General features: G+C 37.3%; 1 protein-coding gene across 3 annotated transcripts; it reads right to left on the bottom strand.

The window, feature by feature from the left end:
* Positions 1-1,887: 1,887 nt before the first annotated feature.
* Positions 1,888-23,056, bottom strand: LOC100875724 (G-protein coupled receptor dmsr-1). 3 transcript variants are annotated; one of them, XM_076536665.1, is made up of 7 exons: positions 22,893-23,056; positions 22,621-22,772; positions 16,297-16,796; positions 13,208-15,759; positions 4,369-4,477; positions 3,821-4,005; positions 1,888-3,404 (listed from the first exon to the last, which is right to left on the bottom strand). In XM_076536665.1, the coding sequence occupies exons 4-7, from the start codon at positions 13,792-13,794 to the stop codon at positions 2,996-2,998; spliced, it is 1,290 nt and encodes a 429-aa protein (XP_076392780.1). In that variant the 5' UTR covers positions 13,795-15,759; positions 16,297-16,796; positions 22,621-22,772; positions 22,893-23,056; the 3' UTR covers positions 1,888-2,995. The 3 variants fall into 3 exon arrangements, with proteins under 3 accessions (XP_076392780.1, XP_076392779.1, XP_003707318.1); XM_076536664.1 differs by having other exon boundaries at positions 22,621-23,056; XM_003707270.3 differs by having other exon boundaries at positions 13,208-15,749; positions 22,621-23,056.
* Positions 23,057-24,141: the final 1,085 nt, after the last annotated feature.

Raw genomic sequence — 24,141 nt, 5'->3', positions numbered from 1 at the left:
GATTATCAAGATTTTAAAAATTATCAAGTTTCCAAATTCCGTAAATTCTAACACCCTAAAATTTTCAAATTTCTTTTCTATCTTTTAGTGAAAATCAGAACTTTCGAAGTTAAATCATTTCACCTGGCTGTAATTAAATTCATTATATATAATGAACTTCTTTCATAGCTGGCGAAATATTAGAGAATATTGCGACGAAACATTGTACGGGCGGACATTTTGATTCAGTTCAGTTTGAACAAAATTAATTAACGACAGGAATAAAGCCCTGTTCTAATACGAAATTTCTTCTCGGTTTCCTCGGAACTTTAGAAGTTCGAAATTAAAGGTGGATATTGCTGTTCACTGAACGGATGCGAATAAAATAGTTCGAAGGCTAAAAGGAATTAGTTATCAGATGTTACATAAAGTAGCGAAAGAAATGTAGAGCTTTATTGATAAAACTCGTGAATCGTGATACTTGTGCCGTTTTAATATTCTCCGTTTTGTTGTCACACTTATTGCAGATCTTTATCGAAATTCTAAAAGTAAAATGAAATTACTTCATAGTTCTGGCTTTGTAATTAAATGCCGGTTTGAACAGCAGTGGTACAATTATCGTTAAAATAATAGCAATGAAACATAACTGGCAGAATGCGTTTCAAAACACATAATTAAACATTCATCGAATCAACATTCATTTAATTATCGTTCCAGTAGAGAAATACGTGTCAATAAAACGATACTACGTGCTCCGATCGAGTAATTAAATATTCGTTAAATCAATTTGGAACTAGGTCGGATATCTTCGGTTTCTGAATCTTCACGTTTCTAAATTTCCAAACTTTCAAAGGTGACTCCATGTTTCAAAACAAATAATCCATCATCTACCATTGACCAAAAAATGAAAGAGCGATAAAAATAGCGACAAACAACAATACATTTTGAAAACGTTGAAAAGACTTCTGATAGAAATTGTAGGAGATAGTAAAAGAACAGATGCGAGCGAATTGGCCCATGAAAGAGAAGCAATTTCGCTGGAAGAAATTGATTTCCAATACGTGGCCAAACGGAAGCAAAATTACCATGATACACGTTGTGAACGTCTCAGTTTTTTCAGAATATCGTATCCTGAATATTCATACGAGATAACAGTTTCGTCATTTACATAATTGTATAACCATATACACGATCTAACGTGGTTTCCTATACATATGTACGTACGATTTCGATTATATCCATCGTTCTGTGTGGTTTGACGAGCAATTCCTATGATGCAAGTTCGATCGGATTCCAATTACTTTCAACTAATTACTTCAATGTTGATTCTGCTTCGATGACCTTTGCCTTTGTAAATATTTAAAAAGGAAATCCTTTAAAAATAATATTCTTCCAGTTATAAACTTTATACGTTTTTTAAACGGTCCATATAAATACACTTTCCGTATTTTACATATTTTATTTTCGTCAGAGTAACCTCAAAGACGTGCAATTATTACTTGATCGACTTGCATAAGTTCTTGGTATTATTCATTTGTGCTAAAATGAAACAGGCAAGGTGTTTTTATTCTTCTCTTCCTAATTAAAATACTAGGACGTTTTTTTACAGCTGCCTTTTTATACTTTCATACTTTTCTATTGGTCCTTTTAGAGGCAGCACGCTCAAAGAGTGAATAATTCTTTGTGAGACCGGAAGGAGATGATGAAGGATGGAACTGGAAGAACGAGCAAAGAGTATTCGAAGAACAAGCGACGTAATCGGAAGAGTTTCAATGAAAAAATCGATATTGGATAATACTTGTTCTTCTCGTTCCTTTATCCTCGATTCAAATGCACGATAATTAATTGTCGAAACATTTGATATTCAAAGGAACTTTATTTCATAAGAAACATTTGAAACATCTCGTGAATTGACTTTCTCGTATCGCACACGATAGAGTTACCGAAACACCCTATACAGGATAAAGAATTAAAATATCAATATTCGATACAGAAACGTTTATTTGTCTGTACAAATAATTTGTTATTTTTGTGCAACGAAAGCTTCTTTTGGCTGAGATGCGGAACGAGGGTAATATTTCTAGAGCCAAAAGAAGACTAAGTTGTCCACGACTGTACATCGATAGATCTTCGGCAGGGCTCAATAGCCAAAAATCTATCCGTATAAAATAAATTTAAAAAAATCATGCTTTGTAATTAAAACTTATCGTACAATTACTCTAATCGAAGTACTGTAGAACGTATACATTTTTTCTCTAATAGATGAAGTTTGATGGAGTCGAAAATTTGTATTGCGAATAACTTTGTGCGCCGCGAATGGATGCAAATTGCGTTGTCCTTTCGATCGTGCGTTTCACGATACTTTTCACAATTTTACGAAGCAAATATTATTATGCTCCTTTGTGTTCTCTTTTGTCAGGTCGTATCACCTTTGAAATTATGATACAACGCGAGACACGATTTAAAATTAACAGTAAATAAAATCACAGTTAACGGATAGCGAATAATTATCGAGTCGGGCATTTTCCAAAGCACCGAATTCGATCGAACAAATCCTGTTTCGAGTAAATTTAACGCGAAGTTATAGCCGAACAGAGCTGCCATTTGCAGGAAAGCTCGACGAATTGTTAGACGAAGTTCACTCGACGCTAAGCCTGTCGAGCCCAAACTTCGAGCTTCCGATGAAGCAACGGATTCTCTGATTATTCTATCGCTGGCAGCATTCCTCGTTATTCCTTTAATTTCGAAAAACATCTACCCTAGTATACAAAAAGAAATTGAATTAGGATAAGATCGAGTGATGGCTATTTTGACCTTAAATTACAATTTTGTCTTTATTAAATTGACGATGTGCCTTTCAAAGTGTACCATCGCCCCGACTTATCCTACCAAAACCCAAATCGTTAATATTTACACGAACAAGTCTTTTCTCGGCAAATATCAAAAAGTACAAACAATATTATAAATCATTTTGATTCGTTCAAAGTCGCGTGGTCTCCAGACCTTTCAGCCTACATCATACGTAGGTGCTCTGCACGTCGGTCTGCTGGGTGGCAGGTTGCCACTTCTTCATGATCCTAGGTTTGAACAGTTGGCCGAACGTGGTGCGAAATTGTCTGGACATGGAGCAGTACAGGATGAAATTGATGGCCCCGTTCAACAGGGCTAGGATGTCCATCACCTCGCCGAAATTGTGGTAACAGTTGCGGAAGAAGCAGTCGCCTAGCACCCCTGAAAAAAGACCCAGGACACCCTGGGGAATCTCCGTGACCAGGAACAGTAACAGCACAGCCACCAACATCTTCGTCGTTCTGTCTGCTCTTTTGTCCGATTTGCTCGGACGTCGCGGGACCAAACCGTTGCCCATCGGGACCGTACTTTTGCACTGATTGTAGCTCTTCAAGGCTTGCTTCCTACCTTTCGCTCTGCAACAGGATTAAATTCAAAACCGATACCGAGCGTTCTTTATTTTCCAGACTATCGGTGTTTCAGCAAGATCAATTAGAGAGGTACTTTTCCTTCGATGTCGATTGGAACTCTTGGAGATTTGCTTTTAACCGCCCGCTTTCAAACAGGATCATTTGCACGAGAATGCTTCTTGAAAGGTTGTTTGTTTATTCTAATTGATTTCGAATGCGTTTAACCGGATATCGTGTCTCTCCTATTTCGCTCGGAACTCTTCAAAGCTCGAACTTTCTAAACCGGGATTACTTAGACGGAAATTTCATGTTTATCTTCGGGGAATTGGTACAACAAAATTTTCAACGTTCTATTTTTAGATCTCTTTCTGACTCCGATATTATATAAACCTTGGGAAATGCGAGGAAAAAGTAGGATTTACTTGTAAAGAGCCTTGATCAGCCAGCAACTGATAACTGTGAGGATGACGCAGGGCAGAATCTTCACGACGACCGCCAGCACCCAGAAATTCAATTGGTAGAAGAAACCCTTGTGATCCGAGTAATCCGCGTCCACCGTGTAAGCAATCTCCAGGGTGCCATTTTCGTTTACCGTCTGTTTCTTTATCTGTCGGACAAACATTCGCTTACCATGGTCAGAATCTTGTACTGAACGCTTAACAATTAGAATCAACTTTATAACAAGACAAGGTGTCCTAGTATTTTTGCAAGAATGCATCAGAACCAACAGATTCTTTTCTACAAGCATAAATATTAGATAAACACAAATAGAAGATTTATTGTGGAACTAGAAAGTTCATTGCATAATTCAGGTTTTATTATGCGAGAAGAGATACGGTTTACAGAAAATGGCGTACAGGTTCTGTCAAGCAACTTCCGTTGCATTAGCTATGCAAATATCTCCTGATACTTGAAATCCAGCATTAACGATGCTGGATGCATTGTATTAAGCTACAAAGGATTTACTTACTCCAAATACGGGATAACTAGGTGCACAGACGACGAAAGGTGCCAGGAAGCTGCTCCAAAGGGCTATTCTACAGCGTGCAGCAGTACACCATGAGTTGTATTGTGGAAACCTGCGATCACAAAAGAACAATACGCTTCAAAAGATTGTAATTGGTTGTTCAATGTCCCTCCCGTGATATTTTGGCAAAAATTCCCGATTTTCGTCAAAGCGAAATTTTCAACAGAATTTTTCCAACGCTGGAAATAACTCGAATAAACATTCTTGACATATTCTGCGTTGCACCGTTCATCTACAGTTCGGTACACTGCTATATCACCCTGTTTCTGCTTGATCCACTCTCGTGTATTAGCCACTACGTTTTTGCATATCAAATAGGCAATTTTCAGACATAAAAGACCCGATAGTATTTCGTGACATAAAAGTAACGCAAAATGGCAATTACGCTGCAACGACTTCCAAAAAATGGCTGAACAGCTTTCACCGATTTGCGTGGTTGTCGATCACGTTTCCATAGCCGATATCGAAATATATATTTTATTATGAATTTTTGTCAAGATATTCCAGCGCTTCATTAAGGAGCATATTTCACAAGGGATACTTGACAGAAATAATTTGAAAAAATAATGCATCAGTGTTCGAGGCGTATGTGAACGTTTATTGATCATTCGATTCGTAGTTCTTTATACGTTGTGTCAAACAAACCTTTCAAACAAAAGCAATATATGAGATTCTGGAAATGCGTAACAGAGAGTGTTGACACACGAACAAAAAAGTTTCGTAAATCGATATTGCGCGTTAAATGAAAATTTTTTTGTTCGTCTTTGTTTCAGCTCAGAGTTACAGCAAATAATGTTTCGCGCTCTATTTTTCTCTTTTTCGTTATGGAATTTAGTTGGCGTTTCATAGAGTTGGGGAATTGGGAAATTTAGGAATTCGGAGATTCGAATTCAATAAAATTAGCAATCGATTCGCATGTTTCACAGAAAGTATCCGCTCGAGAGATCCAATTACCTTCTAAGAAGAATATCTGTTTCACTTGAGCAATTTAATCCGATAGCTATCAGCGAAAAGAAAGAAATGGGGCGTGAAAGGCATGGCAGACGCTATGCAGATACCTTATTTGCTCGAGCAAATAGTCCGGCCGCTAGTAAAGTCACGGAAAGTGAAACTCGTTAGCGGAAAATGTTCTTATAGCTTGGATAATGATGTTTCTTACTTTTTCCATATTGTTCTCGGCACTTCGCATTCTGGTCGTTCCTCTCTTCGCGATACGATATTACTAAGCCAATAAGGATTATATTGATTTTTTTTTAAGTCGAACTTTCGTTGTTAGCAAGCAAACTTTTGCAAATTTGAGGATTTAGGGATTTATTCACTTAGAAACTTAGGAATTGAATTTGTATATCAAAGTATTTATAAATGTAGAAATTTCAGAATGAAAAAATTGTTTATTCGAAATACTTGCAACGTGGACATTGAATTAAACAGGAAAGAAACTTTTCAAAGATGTATCTCCTCCGAATTTTCATCATTTCAAACTTTCTTCTTTTCGATGTACATATTTCAACGACATTAAACTATCTGAAACACAGAAATGATAATCCACTTTTTTACGAGCGAAGTTATCAGGTGTTAGCCCAGTTCGAGAAGTAGGGTAAGGGTATATTAAATGCTGAACTATACGTAGTACTCGAGTTTGTGCAGCATCTTTTAAACTAGATTTTCCACTAAATCCTCTGTTTCCTTGAAACGGTTTACTCCGTTAACTTTGTCAGAGTATCGATGAAAAATTGAAACGACATTAAACGAGATTCCCGAACGTGTAGAGTGCCATTGTTTTTCGGAGCTCCTTGTTATCGATTCGATCGATCGTTAAGCTCATAATATTGTAGATTTAATTTGTGTCCGAGTTTCGACGCCAACTTTCGAATTGTTCGATTCAAATTTATATTAGTTCCCGGCTCCGGTGCTCACGATTCAACATGCAAACTACATTGTAAGTGTGTGATAACGCTGTGCAAACAGCTTCATTATACGCACAATGGATTTCGTCCAGATAAAAATAATCATGCTTTGTTTAACGCTACATGTTTCGATTTAACGCTTTAACAATTTAATAGCGAATCCTCGAAACCTACATCTTTGCGATGTTCCATCATTGTACGAGGGAGATCTCTAAACGCGAGGATTGCGGTGCGTGGAGATACGGCGCGTGAAGATACGGAGCGTGGGGATACCGGGCGTGAGGATATGGAGCGTGGGGATACGGCGCGTGGAAGTCCGGCGCGTGAGAATTACAGAGTGTGGAGATACGAAGCGTGGGGATACGACGCGTGGAGATACGGAGCGTGAGTATACGAAACGTGAGAGAATACAGAACGTGAGGATTGCAAATCAGCGAGACACGTCGTGAACTATAATAATTGGTCATTTCCGTCATGCAACCCCGTGATTCGATGAAACGATTCGAGAGTGATTTGCGCGGATGTAGGCTAGCATCGGTTGTCTCGCGCTAAAAGCATCATGTAATCTCGTAATCGACTCACAGAGCTCAATATGGCTTCATCCTCGCAACATGTAATATTCTGTTTCCGCGTTAATCGTCCGCATTAAACGCAATTTCTCTTTTATCCCAGAGGATCAGTTAATCGCGTTTTCAGTACAATTTCCTTTAGTCCTTGATTACTCGTGAATACTCGCGCGCCATCGTACTCGATGTAAATTTGCACCGTCACTGGTTACGATTTTCCCACGAGACAGGAAAATATAATATTGGTATCAAACTAAATTGTGAAGCGTGTTCCGATGCTACTCTACCGAATAATGTTCCTCGGGCAAGGTTCAACAGTTGAATTAATGAGTACTTGCTTTCAAACTTCGTCTAACAGTTAAAGTTAGATGATGTTACGTTGAAGTTGGATACAGCGACGAATCCACTGCATTCTGTGACATAATTAGGAATTCCTATGAATATTATTTTCATTCGTGGGCGACTTGTTTTCTGTGTCTCCAAGTGTTAATATGATTTCATGACAGAAAAGCATCGTGGAATAACACTTTTAATATATCAATTTAAAGCTTGAAGTCTAAAGAGAATTACCACGAACTCGTTCAATGAGCATTCTTAATACAAAATAGCTTCTAGCCAAGTACAGCAAATGGTGGCAGCAGATGCATTCATGGGATCTATTTTAACATTTGGAAGTCCAATATCATGACTGAAAAGTATCACGAAATAACACTTATGCTACATCAATTTAAAGCTCGAAGTCTAAAGAAAATTTCTATGTAAAAGATATTTGAATATTCTTCGTAAAATAGATACTTATTAAATGTAACGAATAGCTGTGTTAATGAAAAACAGTATAGCATGTCGTTTGAAAGCAGAGCACATAATTACAGAAAATGTATGCAACCCACGTCATGGTTGATTGAAAAGTTATTTCCAGCGTATGTGTTTGCGTTCGATAGAAAATTCCTTAGTTATCTATAAAACATACATATATACAGGGTACTTCAATTTATTTGTTATTTTCACTCGATTGCGATCGACAGCAGTATCCGTTCGCGGAATCGTTTATTTTGATCGAAGATTCCATGAACGGATGCCTTTTAAATCACCCATTGTCGAAGATATAAAAGATTCCGGATATTTTTAAAAAAATAAATTATGATACTTCGTGGGTGGTTTAACACCCACGTATTAACGTAACTCGAACTCTTATCTCAGATTCCTTACTTTTATTCGCGGCATCATTGTGTCATATTCTGGGAACATAGGATGTGATTTAGAAAATTGGCTTTTTAATATATACAAATCTGGACTATAGGAAATTTCGAGGTTTTGCAATTTTATATGGAAAATTAAATATTTGAACATGGGATAATTTATTGAAGAGCTTTTGACAATCGGTAGGCTTCGGAATTTAGTGATTTAGGAAGTCGAATCGTCAAATATTCGGCACGTTGAATTGATCAAATTAAAACGTTTCAAGTCATTTAGCAATGAACTAAGTGTATATAATTGAATTATTTAATTCAATAATCTTGGACATACTGGCATATTTGTTAAATCAATGATACGTAATTATTCAGGCGCATTGTTCAACCATTTGTTGTGTCATACATTTACGGCAGCTATTCTGTTAATTTACGATACCCGACACAGCGATTGATCATATCCATTTAATTATGAAGTCTCTTGAAAGCTACGAACGTGGCATAATGCAGAGTGCGCATAAATTTCAATGTAAAATGTCTAAAGCGTTTTCGAAATTATGAAAATGAAATGGAATGTCAGATCCGTTCGCAAAATGTGAAATGATTTCGCCTTGCCTTATAAACCTGTGTTTATTTCGGCAATATTAAATTATAATTATGATCGCTTTTTATTAAACGCGTTTCGAGATTAATAACACTGCAACGTCATCTAGAATTTCAACGCTTTTCAATTTAATCTTTTCACGCTATTAATTTTAATGTTATGAAAAATGCCACGAGCGTGCTCGCAAACGGTGCTAGACGTTTGGATTTTCGGATTTATCATTTCTGGAATTTAATAACTCTGGGATTTGGGGTTAATGGGTTTCTTAGGGGGTTTAGAGATTTAGGGATTTGAGGATTTGAAAATGTCGGAATTTTGAAATTGAAGGAACTGAAGATTTAGGAATTTGTAAATCAAGTCGGTCTAATAATCTTGGAATCTCGACACTCAAAAATTCTATTACTTGGAAAAATGAAAAATTTCATTTTCAAATTCGAAATTTTGAAACAAAATGAATGGGTCAGAAAATCGATATCTCCAAATTACGGAAGTAGTAAATTTCCAAGTTTGTAACGAAGTACCTCGACATCTCTAATTAATATCCGACATATTCTTATGTAGTCGAACTACACGAAAGTTAAGTAACAGATAAAGTTAACGCGTACAAGATGTCTCGGTCGCATCGATCATTTGGGACTACTAATAGAATCCGATTAATTAAGGAAAGTTCAGTTATTAGGGTAGTTTGGTACAGTGGCTGATAGTGTACGAACTAGATTCCTGTATACCTTTCGGTGTTCACTTTGCGGATGCGTTGTTCTCGCTTGCGGCAACAATGCGTTCAAGCGCTCACATGATCGAATGCAACAATAAATTCATTGATTGGAAGATCGAAAAACACGCGGAGCGAAACAAGCTACGCAGACGATTTAATTGAAAATCTGCTTCAAATAGTTTTGCAAGAGATAAAAGATGCCGATGTATTTTTAATTCACGCGGGATTTATTTGTGAGTTACCAACGAAAAGGTTCACTTATGTTACTGCGAAGCAGATATATTTCTTTAAATACTTACCCCATGCAAAATAATTTTGACGAATATTAATTTTTATCATTTTGTTATTAGAATTGAAAATTTGTTATTTGACAATTTAATAGTAAAAATGTTAGATCGTCATACAAATGTACTAAAATTTCTATTACTCGCAGAAACCAAATCATAGGATGTTCTAATTGTAAGTAAATATTTGTACATGCATATTACGTGTACTGATTAATGTCCCTGTTATGACTTGATAACACAATTCAAATATACCCTAACCATTAATTCGAAAACATAAGAAAAAATGATAAAATTTATTTTCTCGAAAAATCATCATAGGTACACATGCACCGAAATGTTTATTCCTCTGTAGGGTTACTCTAGAGCATAAACAGAGTTTGTTGTATCGCAATATTCATTTCATATTCAATTTCCCTCCGGACATCGTGCACCAATTACATGGTCCAACAACGAAACCGATGGTTTTTAAATTAATACAAAAATGGGCTTGTTAGAATGTTCTACTGTTGTACGGTTACGAGATCAATCCGACATCATCGTAAGCATCGAATTTCCTTGTCAAACACTATTAACGCTATCGTAAACAAAACGGTGAATTTTACCCTGTTACCGTTCTACCGTGTGTTTTGTAAATCAACAACTAACGAATCTACGTCATGCTGCATAAAAGCAGGGGCAAACACGGTTATGTAGCAATAATGTGATACATTTGGATATGTAGGCGGTTGTTAACAGAGAAAAACGGAGTTCGTTATTATTACCGAACAAAAATCTATAAAAATATCACTCGTTAGAACAGATTGAATATTCTGCGATATTAGATTTCCCGGTTATATTGTTTCAGGTACAAATTTCGTTCAAAAATTTTTGGGCTCAAATGTGGAATCTCTGATAACATACTCTCTGACCATTAATGAACATTCAAATAATAAATAATAAAGTACGAATCTATATTTCCAGATAAACATCCTGTACCAAATTCCAATAAAGCAATTTTAAACAACAATAATTATCGAAAACGTTTAACAAAAAAAGATCAAATCAAACGTTATTCCTCAGTTTACGTTGTCTGAAGCATTCCACGTCTGCTCCGATCGTTTTCGATTTGATCGTGAACAGATTGTAAAAAGCTTGGTTGAACAGTAAGAGAACATTTATACGCGGATTCCAGTCATCTTACAGAACTTTTAATACCGGAATGCTGTTTGGCGTCGATACCGAACAAATCGACTCGTTTCCTTTATCGCTTGCCTCGGAAAGAGGGCGGATTATACGCTTCCACGGTGGAATAGCGTAGCTACAATAAACTCGAACGTACTCCACGGTTTTATCTAAACAAAGATCACTCTTATTGCGAGCAGTTATTGTTAGATTGGATTAGGTTGACCCGGTTGTTGGTATCGGTACGTTGCAGCTAGTCCCTTTGTGATCGTACTCTGTAATGATCGAGCTAACAGGAAACGGAAGGCAAGTGTAGTACTGGTCGAAAATATAATAGCATCACTGCCTTTTGTACCATTTAGTACCATTCGTACAGCGCGTATAATGGCCGAGATAACGAATTTTGGTACGATAGAAAGGGAGAGGGTGCAGAGTGGGATTTACGGAGCGTGGAAATATAGCGCGTGAAGATACGGCGCGTGAGGACTACGGAGCGTGGAGATACGGAGCGTAAAGATTACGGAGCGTGGAGATACGACGCGTGAGAATTACAGAGCGTGGAGATACAATGCGTGAGGTTGCGGCGCGTGAAGATTCGAAGGGTGGAGATACGGAACGTGAGAGTACGGGACGCGAGGATACGAAGCATGAGAGATACAGGAGGCGAGAATTACAGAACGTGTGAAATACAGAACGTGAAGGTTCAAAGCGGATAGCAGATGAAGATATAGAGTGTGACGACACAGAGCATAAGAGTACAGATCGTCACGATAAGTAGCGTAATAATACAGCGTAACGATAACAGAGCGTGCTGTTACTTTCATAAATTAAACAATTTATATGATAATGTGATATAATGTAATTTGAGCCGAAAATAATAGTAATACCAATGCGTTATATAAACGTAACCTCGTAAATTGTCTTGGAACTATTACGAGAATAAACGCATAATTGAAGAACAACGACGAAGATTACAAGTCCGAACTTGGTTAATGCAAACGACCGGAAGTCTTAGAAGTTAGCGATGATAGTTTGAAAAGTTCTTGAACTCGACGAAGACGGCTTTGAAATGATAAGACTTCTGCACTGATGACATCGAATACTTTGTCCACTGCAATTCAATAAAGAGGATCTTGGCTCGCGGCCATTTGTAAATATGATCTTGAACTTGTAACACCCGATGAATCGACTACTTCGACTTAGGAATTCCTGGAACTAACGTTCGACGAATTCGACCATCGATATAAATTTAATTTATTAGTTAGTCAAAAGTAACTTACTCGAGAGTAATAATAGTAACGGTACCATTGAGAAACTAATGTATTGTTTACACTGTCGCTTCAATTTGCAAAACTAAGTTAGCTTCAAATTCAACGTAATTGAATTTAATTTCTGAGAAAATTATGATTATACTAATAACATAAAGCAAATCAGTGTAAGCATAAATTAGGAAATAATTATTCCGATAATTAAATGCATTTTCTTTGTGCCTCTTTCAGATAATTGCGAGTCCGTGTCGGAATAAAAAATTTATTAAATATTGATTTACAATACGAGCTTGGACGAAACACTCTTTTATTTTTATTGCAAGCATAAAACGAAAGCGTGAAAATTGGACGATAGAATATGTAAAAGGTGACTACATGGAAAACTGATATTTCCAGTGCAGTTTATCCGGTATATTTAAGGCAAATCACCCGATATCTGTGAAACGTTTCAGAGTTTTCGCGGTGGATAACTCGTAAACTTTTATCATTTTTATCGCCCCTTTCAACGATACTGTAAGCTCGATCCAGATATCAGGCTGGGTTTAACACATATTAGACTCTCCGTCATCCTCGAAGCAATTTCCTTCGAACAACTTTTTACCAATGTCACTTTCGAACTGAAACAAAATTTCGAGAATTCTTCGGAAAACTCTCACGTACTACAATTTCTGCCAAATAGAATTTTACCTGCGAAATTCAATCCTCAGTTTACCGAGTTTGCGATTTAAGTTTTTGCAAATTTACAATTTTCAAGTTTAGGAATTTAAATATCCAGGGATATAATCATTCGAGAATCAATAATTTTGGAGACATACGATATGTTTAGAAATGCAGGAATTTAGAGGATCTGAAAATTTGACTATCAAAACTTTGTAAACGTGGTTGTAATTTATTCGAAAAAAGTAGTCGAAAGTTTATCAATTTTCGTAACATTCCATAATTCCCAACGCCAAATAAATTTCCCAAGGGATGTCTGCCCTTACAGACAGCTGCCTGTATTCCCTATCAAAGCTTGCCCTTTTTTCTGCGTGACATTCAGCGAAGCGATTCATCTACGTCCTTAACATTAGAGAATTCGACTCACCTGATGGCGATATATCTCCAAACGGCCAGCGTGAGTGTGATGGCGATACTGATGGTGTGTAGTAGCTGCGTGAAGTGCATGTGAAACAGCACGTACACGGCCCATCCATAAGGAAACGTCTGTCTCTTTGGCAGGACTATGTAGTTGTAAATAGCGAAGGGTATGTATTCCAACATGACCAGCATGTCGGCGGAGGCTAGACCCGTCAGTATACGATTGATGGGTGTGGCCACCATGTCTTTTCTCGTCAACACGATAATGTTCATCATGTTGGCCAGAGTTCCGAACAGGCAAACTATCAGAGCCACGTAGCCGTGGTAGTTTTTGTATTCGGTCGCCAAATCGCGGAAGGTGATGTTGCAGTAACAGCTGGCTTGTTCGTTGTTTCTCGGGGCTGTCAGATTGTCCAGGGTGTACTTGTACACGTAGTCGACGTCGTCGTCGGTGATGTTCAAGCTACGGAAAAGGTGCGTATAATTGTCGAGCTGGTTCATGGTTGTCACTCGATGCAACAGTTGTTTCAATTGCAACAGGGTCGCGTTCAGGTGCATGCGGTGCCAGGTGTCCTCGTAGACGTGGCGGGGCATTGCATGCTCAGAGAATGCATTGTCCTTACGAATAGTTTCTTCGACTTTCTCTTTTTCTCTTGATAACTTTGGACCAACTTTCTAGCAAATGTATCGGCTACGACTACAGTTATCTTTTCTTATACCTTCTCCCAGTAAAAGCTTTAATACAGACGTAGAGTTTAATACTTAAAAATATTTGAATACACGCTCTTTCAGCGGGATTAATCGTATCCTATAAACTATTATCTTCAGGGAAGGTAATTGGTCACGCGGTACCTTTCCGCGAAGTGGTTGCAGCGATGCTTATTTCAGTTTCGTATTTCCCCAATTACAGATTTCATTTTTGCTGACGATACCCTAAGAACGCTGTCTTGATAACAAGACCGTTACCACGAACGTTATTTGATTTTAACGCTGTAATTAACCTTTTCTACCCTCAGTCAACATTTCAATATTGGAATTTGAAGTAAATTAGTTCTGCAGGCGATCATAAAGACGTTATTTAAGCAGTAGAAGTTTATTGATGTTCTTGTTTCTCGACTAAAGTTTGATCGTACAAACTCTGACGTTGTTATGAATAGTAATAAACACTTTGTTACGATTAATTATATTCTGCAAATTCCTCCTCTAGTTTATCCTTTCTTAAATATCTTCACACTTAGATAATACGGCCTTTTGGCACTCTTTACACTTCAGTTGAAGTTTTACGTATTATATCGTTTCGTGTATTACAACATCGTTAATTCTGAATGCAAGAGTTCACACTTTGCGCACTGCAATATTCAAGTTGTTGAAACTTTGTAGACAAAGCTTCTTCGTCAAAACATTTGATGTCTGATTTCACGATCCTTGAACACTCGGTTCGCTTGGAACATCACGGTACTTCCCTCATTGTTCCGTTACGAGTAGCATTCTTCGATACATATAGCACTCAGAAACTTACAATGGGAAACCAACTTCAGAATCTTACAGAGTCCGCCACTTTGGTACTTCGTGCATGTTCTACTCTCTTATTCACATCTTAAAAGTTTCAATATTTGAATCTACCTCGTGTTATAACTAATTCGCGCTCTTTCTCGGTATCACCCCTTCTCGAAAATTTCAATTCCCGGAAGATCTAACGCTTCAGTTATAACAAAGAATAATCTGCTGTATCGTTGGAAAAAAGCTTATAACTTTCGACACGAGAGTGGTTCAAACGTTCCCAATTTTATTTATTCCATACCAAGAATTTCAACAAGGTCTCTTTGACGTTCGTGGCACACGTTACGCTCCGCGTGAAACAGCTCAGCAAAGAGGTATCGTTACCTCCACAATGATTCGTATAAAGGATATCTTGGAAAATTCACACTCTGCAAATTCTTTTGATCGAAAGATGGTTCTATAGAATGTCGCGTTTATCCAATGTCCTATCGGACTTTTCGCCCGAGTGAACCTTCCAAAGCCTCCTCGGCAAATTCCGATTTTTTCTTCCCTTTCGTCGTAACGGATTATGTGGCTCGTATTTTCCAGCACGGACGCGGAAACTGCGTTCCAAGGAAAAACGAGCAACTTACGACGCACCGGGGATGCATTAGGCTACGTCAGCCCTTCAGGACCCTGAGATACTGCCGGACGTCCTTGAAGCTCACTGCATCTTCACTTTATTATCCCCTGCCGTTATCTGTCACGATTCGCGGATTTTCTTTGCCTCTGTAAAACTTTAAGAAGCATACTTTGAAATTTCCTCAGACGTCCCGGTCGAATGTTTCGGATCGTTTGCCTCCTTTCCACCGCTAATCCGACAATTTACATTCCCTTCGACAGCTTATGTTCACCCGACTTTCATCAGACTCCGACGAAACCATTCCACCCCCTTTCGTGACTCGCCTAACGATCCTCCGAATGATCTTTTTTTCAACTTTGTTGCTTCTGCTTCTTCTGTTCCGCAGCATCGATCCCTCGTCTCCACGTCACCAGCTACTGGACCGTTTCTGGGGACCTCTGGACAAATTAGTTTCTTCACTCTTTTTCCCTCTGGTTATCGTTCGCTATATTAAGGTCATTGGTAACTTTTTCTGGTCTTTACGCTCGCATGGTTGAGTATCTGATTGATTAATTCGGAAGGTGACATCGTTATAGCACTTTTTAGTCTGGATTGCAGAGAAAGAAAAGATAAACGAGTACACAAAGTAAATTAACTGTTGTATTGTGATATTATAGGTATTATATTATAAGCTCATAGCTGTAACTACACTGTAACTATTGTAACCTTATTATACTATAATTCGCAAATAATCATTGCGAATATTATAGCGTTATAGTGTACCTATCATACTCATCATCAGAACTAGACCATATGCATACATTATAGACCATGTATAATTCCAACCATGCGAGCGTTAGTGTTCGCAGACCAAAAAATGCACCAAGTTAAAATTTAATTTCGAATCCATTTTCATCTCCACATATTAAATCACATTTCCCATGTCAATACCATTCTCTCAATATGCGAAAGGCTCTGCGGATAAAGTGAAGTACCTAATTTCAGTCGATCGTCGAACACGTTCCATAAGTTTGGGTAGCAATTAACCCAATCTCCGTCCTTCGAGGGTTAACGAGTTTCAGTCTCCTTTTGTTGCTCGTTTTCTTTCCAAAATCGATGCCATGGTTCGAGAAGGACGATTTTCGAAGCGCGTTCAAAATTTCGGCGATAATAAATCTGGTTTCGAGCTCCCGACACGGCGGTCGATTTATTTAGCCCATGATGGCACTGATATCCGATGGCTGATCCTTCGAGAAGGATAATCCTGTGGGACACGATCGAAGCATTAACAGCGGCTCCTGATGGATCGAACTTTCCACGCGAAACGATGTCTCGCGTAGTTCGAGAATCGATTTCGGTTTGGAACGTCACCCTCCGCTACAAGCCCGGCTCGATTTCAACCCTTGGACATCCGATTCGATACAGAGATTATTGGGCCAGATTCCTTTGGGATATCCTTTCAAACTTCCGAGTGAACGAGCCCGGACGCGTGGACCTGGAAAAGATTGTCGTTCCATCAGCTCATTCGTGCATAACCTAACTTATTTATGTTCGTTGGGTTGTGATAGGTATTCAAAATTTAATGTAAGGGATATTCTTGTATTAACACTAAAGCCAAACCGGTCAAATGACCGCTCCACAAGTTTCTTATTATAAGGTACACATTTTGTCCATCCTTTGAAATCAGCATTGATTTTTATCGAGACAAAGAATATCATTTGTTTATTTATTTTTTAACTTCATTTTTGACACATTATATTCAGGTAGATTTAGCGTTATATACTCTGGCAATAAAACGTATCGTACAATGCGGGCCAAACAATATTCTACATCAACCAAATCGATTTTACAAAAAAACTTCATAAAACGTTATTAAGATCGGATATTTATTATTAACGCGTTACATTTTCCGTTGCAAAACACGTCGAATTTCCCCGAATTATCGGTTAAATTAATTCGGTAGCTTTTTAGCACGAGAATACTTTAAGCTTTCATGGTGATGATGCGAAAACAGAAATCCCCAAAATATTATTTCCAGCGTTGAAATCGGAGATGTATTACATTTCCAGCGTTTAAATTCGCTGCATCCTCTTGAACGTTTCATTCGCATCTGTACGTAATAACATTCAGAAAAGTCGAAACAGAGTGCATTCGTGTTTATTGGGATAGTAATGAAATAACACGCGTGTAGAAGATGTACCGATGCACATCACCCTTCCACTCTGTTGCTCTCGTTCCTTGTTGCGAACTTCCATTTTGATCCTACACTAAATTATAAACTTCTTGAATACGGTTGCGATATACTAGTCTTCCAAGAGATTCGCTTTATACCGTCTACATGATAATTAACAGCAAATTGTTTCTAGGAAACCATGCAACCGATGATTAATTTTGATAATGTTAACTCGTGTAATTAAATTTTTAATTAGAAATTTTGAGATGTAATGCAGGAATCGAAGTTTGAGTAAGTTCTCAGATGCAGAAAGCGCGCTTGTAACATCTCCGAACCATGGCAGTACAGCAAAGCGTTCGATATTTTATTTCTTCGAAACCATAACAAACTCGAAGTTTTCCTATCAGCCTCTATTTTACGATTATGATGCTTTCTTTCATTATAGCCCATAAGTTCTCAACGGGTTTCTAGTCAGAGTAAACTTTTGATGTACCCAGAAAGTTGGTAACATTAAACCTGCAAGACTGCATTTTTACTACCGTAAATTTTCAACCTTGCTTGAAGTGCACCTCGATAAATTAATGAAGAGAAATAACACGAAAGGAATCAGCAGATAAAAGCAAGCTAAAGAGTAACCTGGTTAATTAAGATTTTTCGGAATATTTCCAGCGGAACATATCAAAGGAATACGTTTAAAATGGTGATTTTCCTTTTGTCTGCAAACACACACGGAATGGAGAGAATCAATTAACGACGTATTGTTAGTCCACGTCGATAGAAAGATTGAATATAAAGTTATTAAAAAAGTTTTATTAAACATTATTGATATTAAGTAAAATCAAATATAAAATATAGCAACCTTAATCGAATGAAATAACTAACATTAACAAAGAAGCGTAATTAATTAAAGAGAGTTATTCGCAGAGTCAATCTGCTGTTCTTTCACACTATATTTATTTTTCATTTATTGATGCAAATACATTCGCGTATTGGTTTACAAACGTAAAAGGAGTGGTGGGTTAGTTTTTACGTTGTTTTATTATCTTTATCGGAAAATGGTAAACAACGACAGGTAATTTTCACGAATGCGTTTCTTTGGCGGACGACGGCGGCCATCATCCAGCGAAATTATCACCTTAGATTCAGAATGGTGTTATTCAACGACCCGTCGCACGTTTTATAGTTCCACCAACTTCCTGATGTCGCAGGATAAAAAGTCAGAAACAACGGCTGTATTTTTGTCCACGTTATTGCATTTTTATCTACTGTTCGCTGTATAGTGCACCGCCATTTTTCTTTCCGTATCTCGGTTACTGTCACGTATTTGTAACTAACATAACTTCAGCGCGCAAATTTATTATTCAGAGTTAATAGTTACACTTTTCTTCCAAGACAGTGGCAATTTTATAAAATTTTGTTGCGATACAAAAGTAGAGCAAGTCGAACAACGTCTGCTAAGAATTATGTATTTAAAACAAGAGTAAAAATATTCGTAAAAAAATGCTCTGCGTATTTTTAAATTAACTTAAAAGGAAACTATTTTGAATATTTAAATCAGAACGCTGGTGAAATGAACCTAAGTGCTGATGGGTAGTTTACAATGGTCAGAAGTGCATAAATGTCCCATGAAATATGAAGCTAATAGTCTCATTTTGAATAGAACAAGACGGTAAAATTACTACAGCAGGAAATTCTGTGAAATATAAAGCCCTGGTGTTAGATGAAGCTAGAAATATCTTGCAGCTAGTAATTTTCAAAATTTATAACCTCGATACGTTACCCAATATAACCTAAGAGTTATTTATTACAAGAACATGCAAATACGGTAATTTATGTTTGAAAATTGAAAAGAGTATTTCAATTTGTAAAATTTTGCCATAAATCCGAGTAAAAACATGAAACTGACATGAAGACGAGAGAAATTCATAAAAATATTCAAGAATAACAATGAATGCGATTTGAATGGAAGTCGATCGTTATTTCAGCATTGTCTGGCCTTTGGTCTGGCGCTGCTCTCATAATGAAACTGGCAGCGCTTGAGTTAGCAAAAGCATGCTTCTAACATTACGATCGAAGCGTTTGCAATTCGAGAAATCCTTTGGGAATTTGACAACGATAGCGCTTGTCTGTTTCTCCACTGCACTTGCATGCATTAATTCGTGTCCAACGATCTACTGACTCCATGTTTTAGTACCAGGGTCAACGCTAAGCGTCGGGCAAGGTCAAGGATGTGATAATTGCAGATTTCAGGAGTGGATAATTTAGCAATTTGGGATATGGTAATTTGGAGATTTAGGAATTTGGGGATTTAGGAACTTGGGGTGTAGGAATTTGGGGGTTTGACATTGTGGATTCTTAAAATTTGGAGATTTATAAATATTAAGGCACAGAACTTTGAGAGGTAGTCAATTTATGGATTTAAAAATTTGAAGGTTTAGTTTATTGGTTCAGGACTTTGTCTGTTCAGGAATTCAGATCATAAAAAAAAAAGAATTGTAAATTCAGCACCACCCAATATTTCAAAACGTCAAATCCACTTTATCTCGCACAAGTTACAGCAGTGCCAGATGATATTCGAATCGATTCGAAAGGAGGAATGTCGACGTTTCACGAATATCTAAGCAAATAAAATGAAAGTAGGAAGCTGGGTCTGAAATATTCAGTATTTTCTACAGCAGCGTCGTAAACTGAACTTTGTAATACTCTCGTTGACATGTTTTCTTGATGCGCCGCTATTAGCCTTCTAACAAGGATTATTGATCATCATGGTTAGTCATAGTTTTACAGTTCACGTCGAACTTGTCAACGTTGCACCTACATACACTTAATGTGCATAATAGTTGATTGGTTGTCAAAGCTTTCGTGCGTATAGCTTATCGCGTTGTCGACATAGTTTAACTTCGACCATAATTTCATCCTGCACTGTGACAATGGCTTTCCAACAACAATCCCTTTTCAACACGTTGCATAAGCTATTCGTATGTACATTGTCGATCGTTAAACAATCGCTCCTACGAAATTCCGGTGCAGATTCTTGCGTTATTTCAATCGCAATTTTTTGTGATCCTTAGCAAAGTTCATTTTTAAATTAGAACCCCACGTTCTCTAATTTTCAAATCATCGAATATTCTAATCCTTTAATTTCTAAATCCTGAAATCTCCACATTCGATTATTTCCTCGTATCGCGAGCACGGTATTAATACTGACTGAGTAATCATGTTGCATTAACAATTATTAAGCATCCGATAAGTCCACAACATAATATTAGCTTTTAATTTTCTGCTCCAAATTATAAAACAGAGGTTGAAGAATTTTCAGAAAATTTTCTATAAATGCAAGAAGCCCGATATCGATCGTTATGAAAGTTTTGTAAATATGGAACGCACGGTGAGTCTGAATTTTTTATTCAATTTCATACCGTTAATTAACGTAACGAGTAAACGAGTTATATCGGAGATTTAATGGAATTGTTTAAAAGCGGAGACGAATTCTCGTTAATTACTATGATAATCATACGTAGATAATTAATTATGTATATTACAGTGCATAATTTTATGCAACATTTTTTACTCGTACAAATTTGAATAATTTATTCTGTGAATCTTGCGGGTAACATTTTAAGAAATTTTCCTGTTATTATTTATAGAAATATTAGATCGACCCGAATCGATAGTACACTCGCATTTTACGAGAAACTGAGCAAGCAGTAGTCAACGAGTAGACGGTGAAAAAAATCTGACCTGACATTTCATTATAAAGCAGAGATGTATCCAGGGGATACCAATCGTTTACGGATCAATTTGTTTTTAATACTTCATACACTTTTATACGAATCATACTTTATGCATCAAAAAGAAAAAACTTTTCATTACATTCCTTACGAAATGAATCGCTGCAAAAATAAACCTAAATTAATTACCGCTTGTGCATTTTGTCCCCGCGTAATTACAAGCTGGTAAAGTTAAACTACCAAGAACCAATTTTGTCCCCGTCACGTTCGCAGAACGTATTACGTATCTAAAGTGTTCATAATTTTCGTCCTTACGAGAATAACCGGATGGATCGACGTAAAGGTTAACAACAATACGTAATAGCAAAAAGTACAAATAAAAAGAAATTGAATTTCGCCGATGAAAGCGGTGAATTGGCTGGAGAATAACAGAAATCGTAAACATGCAGAGGAAAATTATATGAACGAATACGAAGTTTGCACCCCGAAAGGGTATTCAGGAATGACGTTAATGGATATCGATGGAACAGTTTATTCTACCCTTTCTCTCTCGAGAATAACCTTTTTATTTTTCAACAAATAACTTCAGTATTACCTTCCGGTGCGAGAAGTTGCCTCCTTGCTACTTCGTTACCATTTCATTTATTCGGAGGTTAGGTTAGATACTTAATAGAAGATACTTATAACTTCTTTATGATTTCGAGGCTTAAGTGCTCTTTTATTTATTTGGAGGTTAGGTTGATCACTTAATAGAAGATACTTTAGAGATTGAAGTTACATTAACGATATGAAGTTACATAAAAAGAATAAATGTGGTAGAAATGTAGACAAGTTTTTTATCGATGCGATGGAGAATTGAGACGAAGGCATACTGTGGAAATTAAACGGAAACATGATAAATTAAATAATACAGTGTTACTAGAAAATCGCAAAGGAAAATTTACTTTTGCAGGTATTCTCGTATTACAGTTAAAACACGAGTATCGAATTGCGTTGTTTCAATTGGCTTTTGACACGAATTAAATTTGACCCGAAAGTTCAGATATAAAAATTACAATTATAATGGTAGCTATCCGAAGAATTTCATAATTACGCATGAAATTTTAAAATGGTCAGATATTTTAATAAAAATTATGGAACCACCGGAAACATAACTCCCTTCACATTTCAAATTACTTTTATCAGTGTACATTTTTGTCGAGATAAGGAATGATTTACCACTTCATGTTTCACTAAAATAAATGATCTGTCAGACAGATAAGAACTACAAATGAATTTTTTATATTTTTAGAATATTTGTTCCTTCAGGTTTCTTGTTAATTTTAACAAAGTATAACATTTATTTTCAAGACATCAGAATCTAATACCTTATAATATTTGTCGAATAAGGGTGAAACGATTTCGCTGCACCTTACCTTCTGAAACTTCGACAACCCTTGGCAGTGATCGAGTTCTTACAATCTCCAATTACTCCCCGTGACACAATATATCGGACTTCCGCGAAAGCTCCGCAAAAGTCACGTTAATTTCACGCGCGCTCTGCGACGGATTACTCAGCATCGTATCCCTAAGCAACAGGTTACTTTAACCAGACGTGACCGCAATAAAGATCTCGAAAGAAAGTAAAACAACCCTGATTCAGCCTGTAAAAATTCAGCCTAACAGCATCTAAAAATGATAATCTCACTCTTTCACAGGGTTCGAGCACATCGATCAATTAATCGGATCCGTTGGGAATCGATGATGGATGGGACGTCGATTAATCACAACACTATCGCGGTGTTTCGGGCAACAGGTTACCGGAACCACGAAACACCGGAAGGGGAAAATTGGCACGAGTTGAAGACGGCTTGGTGGTCACGGGGTTACTGCTGAAAATTCACGAGGATCTCCCTCTCGAGCTTCTCTATGCCGAGAAAGGAGCCTGCGCGATACACGCCCGACACCAGCTCAAACGTTTGCAGTTAGGAACACATTTGATTTCGGAGATCCGATCAACGAAACACCTTTTTTTCTGAAACAACTCGGAGGCTGTGTTGATCGATCTCCTCGCCTGCGATCGTTCCGCTTCGTCGGACAACAGCCTGGAATTTTCAGCAAATAATTGATACTCTTTCGGACGCAAAAATCGTTTCGCTGCTGTTTGCTGTTAAGGGATTATTTAACGAGTTTTACGCTGCAGAGCGAATGTGTTTCGTTTGTACAAACTTCTTTATGCGAGGAAACTAGTGACTATTGCCCTTGTCAGGTGCGTCAGAACATAGTTGCAATATTAGATCTGATAAAGGAAGTTAAAACTGAAATGTACACAACGTACAAAACTTCCAAGCTTGAAAACAGAATACATCAACACGAACCGCGATGCATATCGCTGCATAAGAGCCTAACCAATAAAGTACACCATAACCAATTCTCTTCGTAAGAATCCTATATTGAATAAATCGCAAAGGAAAATCTTTCATAATAAAAAGTAACAGTAAATAATTGAGGAAGAAACATAAAGCTTTATGACAGAAAGATACTCGGGTATTCTATAAACGTTTATCACGGTCTACATCAGCTTTCCAATAAAAAGTAAGAAAAGAAGAATGTTCTTTAACGCTGGACAGAGACAAATCACAACTTTCTCACGTCGGCGAGAAAAATAACTTATTTAAACCGTGGCTTAAATGCAAAACGTCGTTTGATTTATGTCTTCTCATTTTTCTTCCTACTCCCCCGTTACGTCTACATCGACCTTTCTCGAGTTCCTTTTTAAAATCACGCCAGATATTTGTATCGAGGCACACAATGGTTTATTCATTTGAATTTCCCTGCAAATTACTTTTACGGTTTCTTTGGCGCTAAGTAAGTCACTTTGTCCGTGCACTGCTCGAGCGTAGAATATTGATGATCCTTCAAGATCGATATGCTTTACGCGTCTCTGAAGGGCTGTT

Source organism: Megachile rotundata, chromosome 10, assembly GCF_050947335.1.
Source record: "Megachile rotundata isolate GNS110a chromosome 10, iyMegRotu1, whole genome shotgun sequence".
Classification (NCBI taxonomy): domain Eukaryota; kingdom Metazoa; phylum Arthropoda; class Insecta; order Hymenoptera; family Megachilidae; genus Megachile; species Megachile rotundata.
This window is presented reverse-complemented; position numbering and strand designations above follow the sequence as displayed.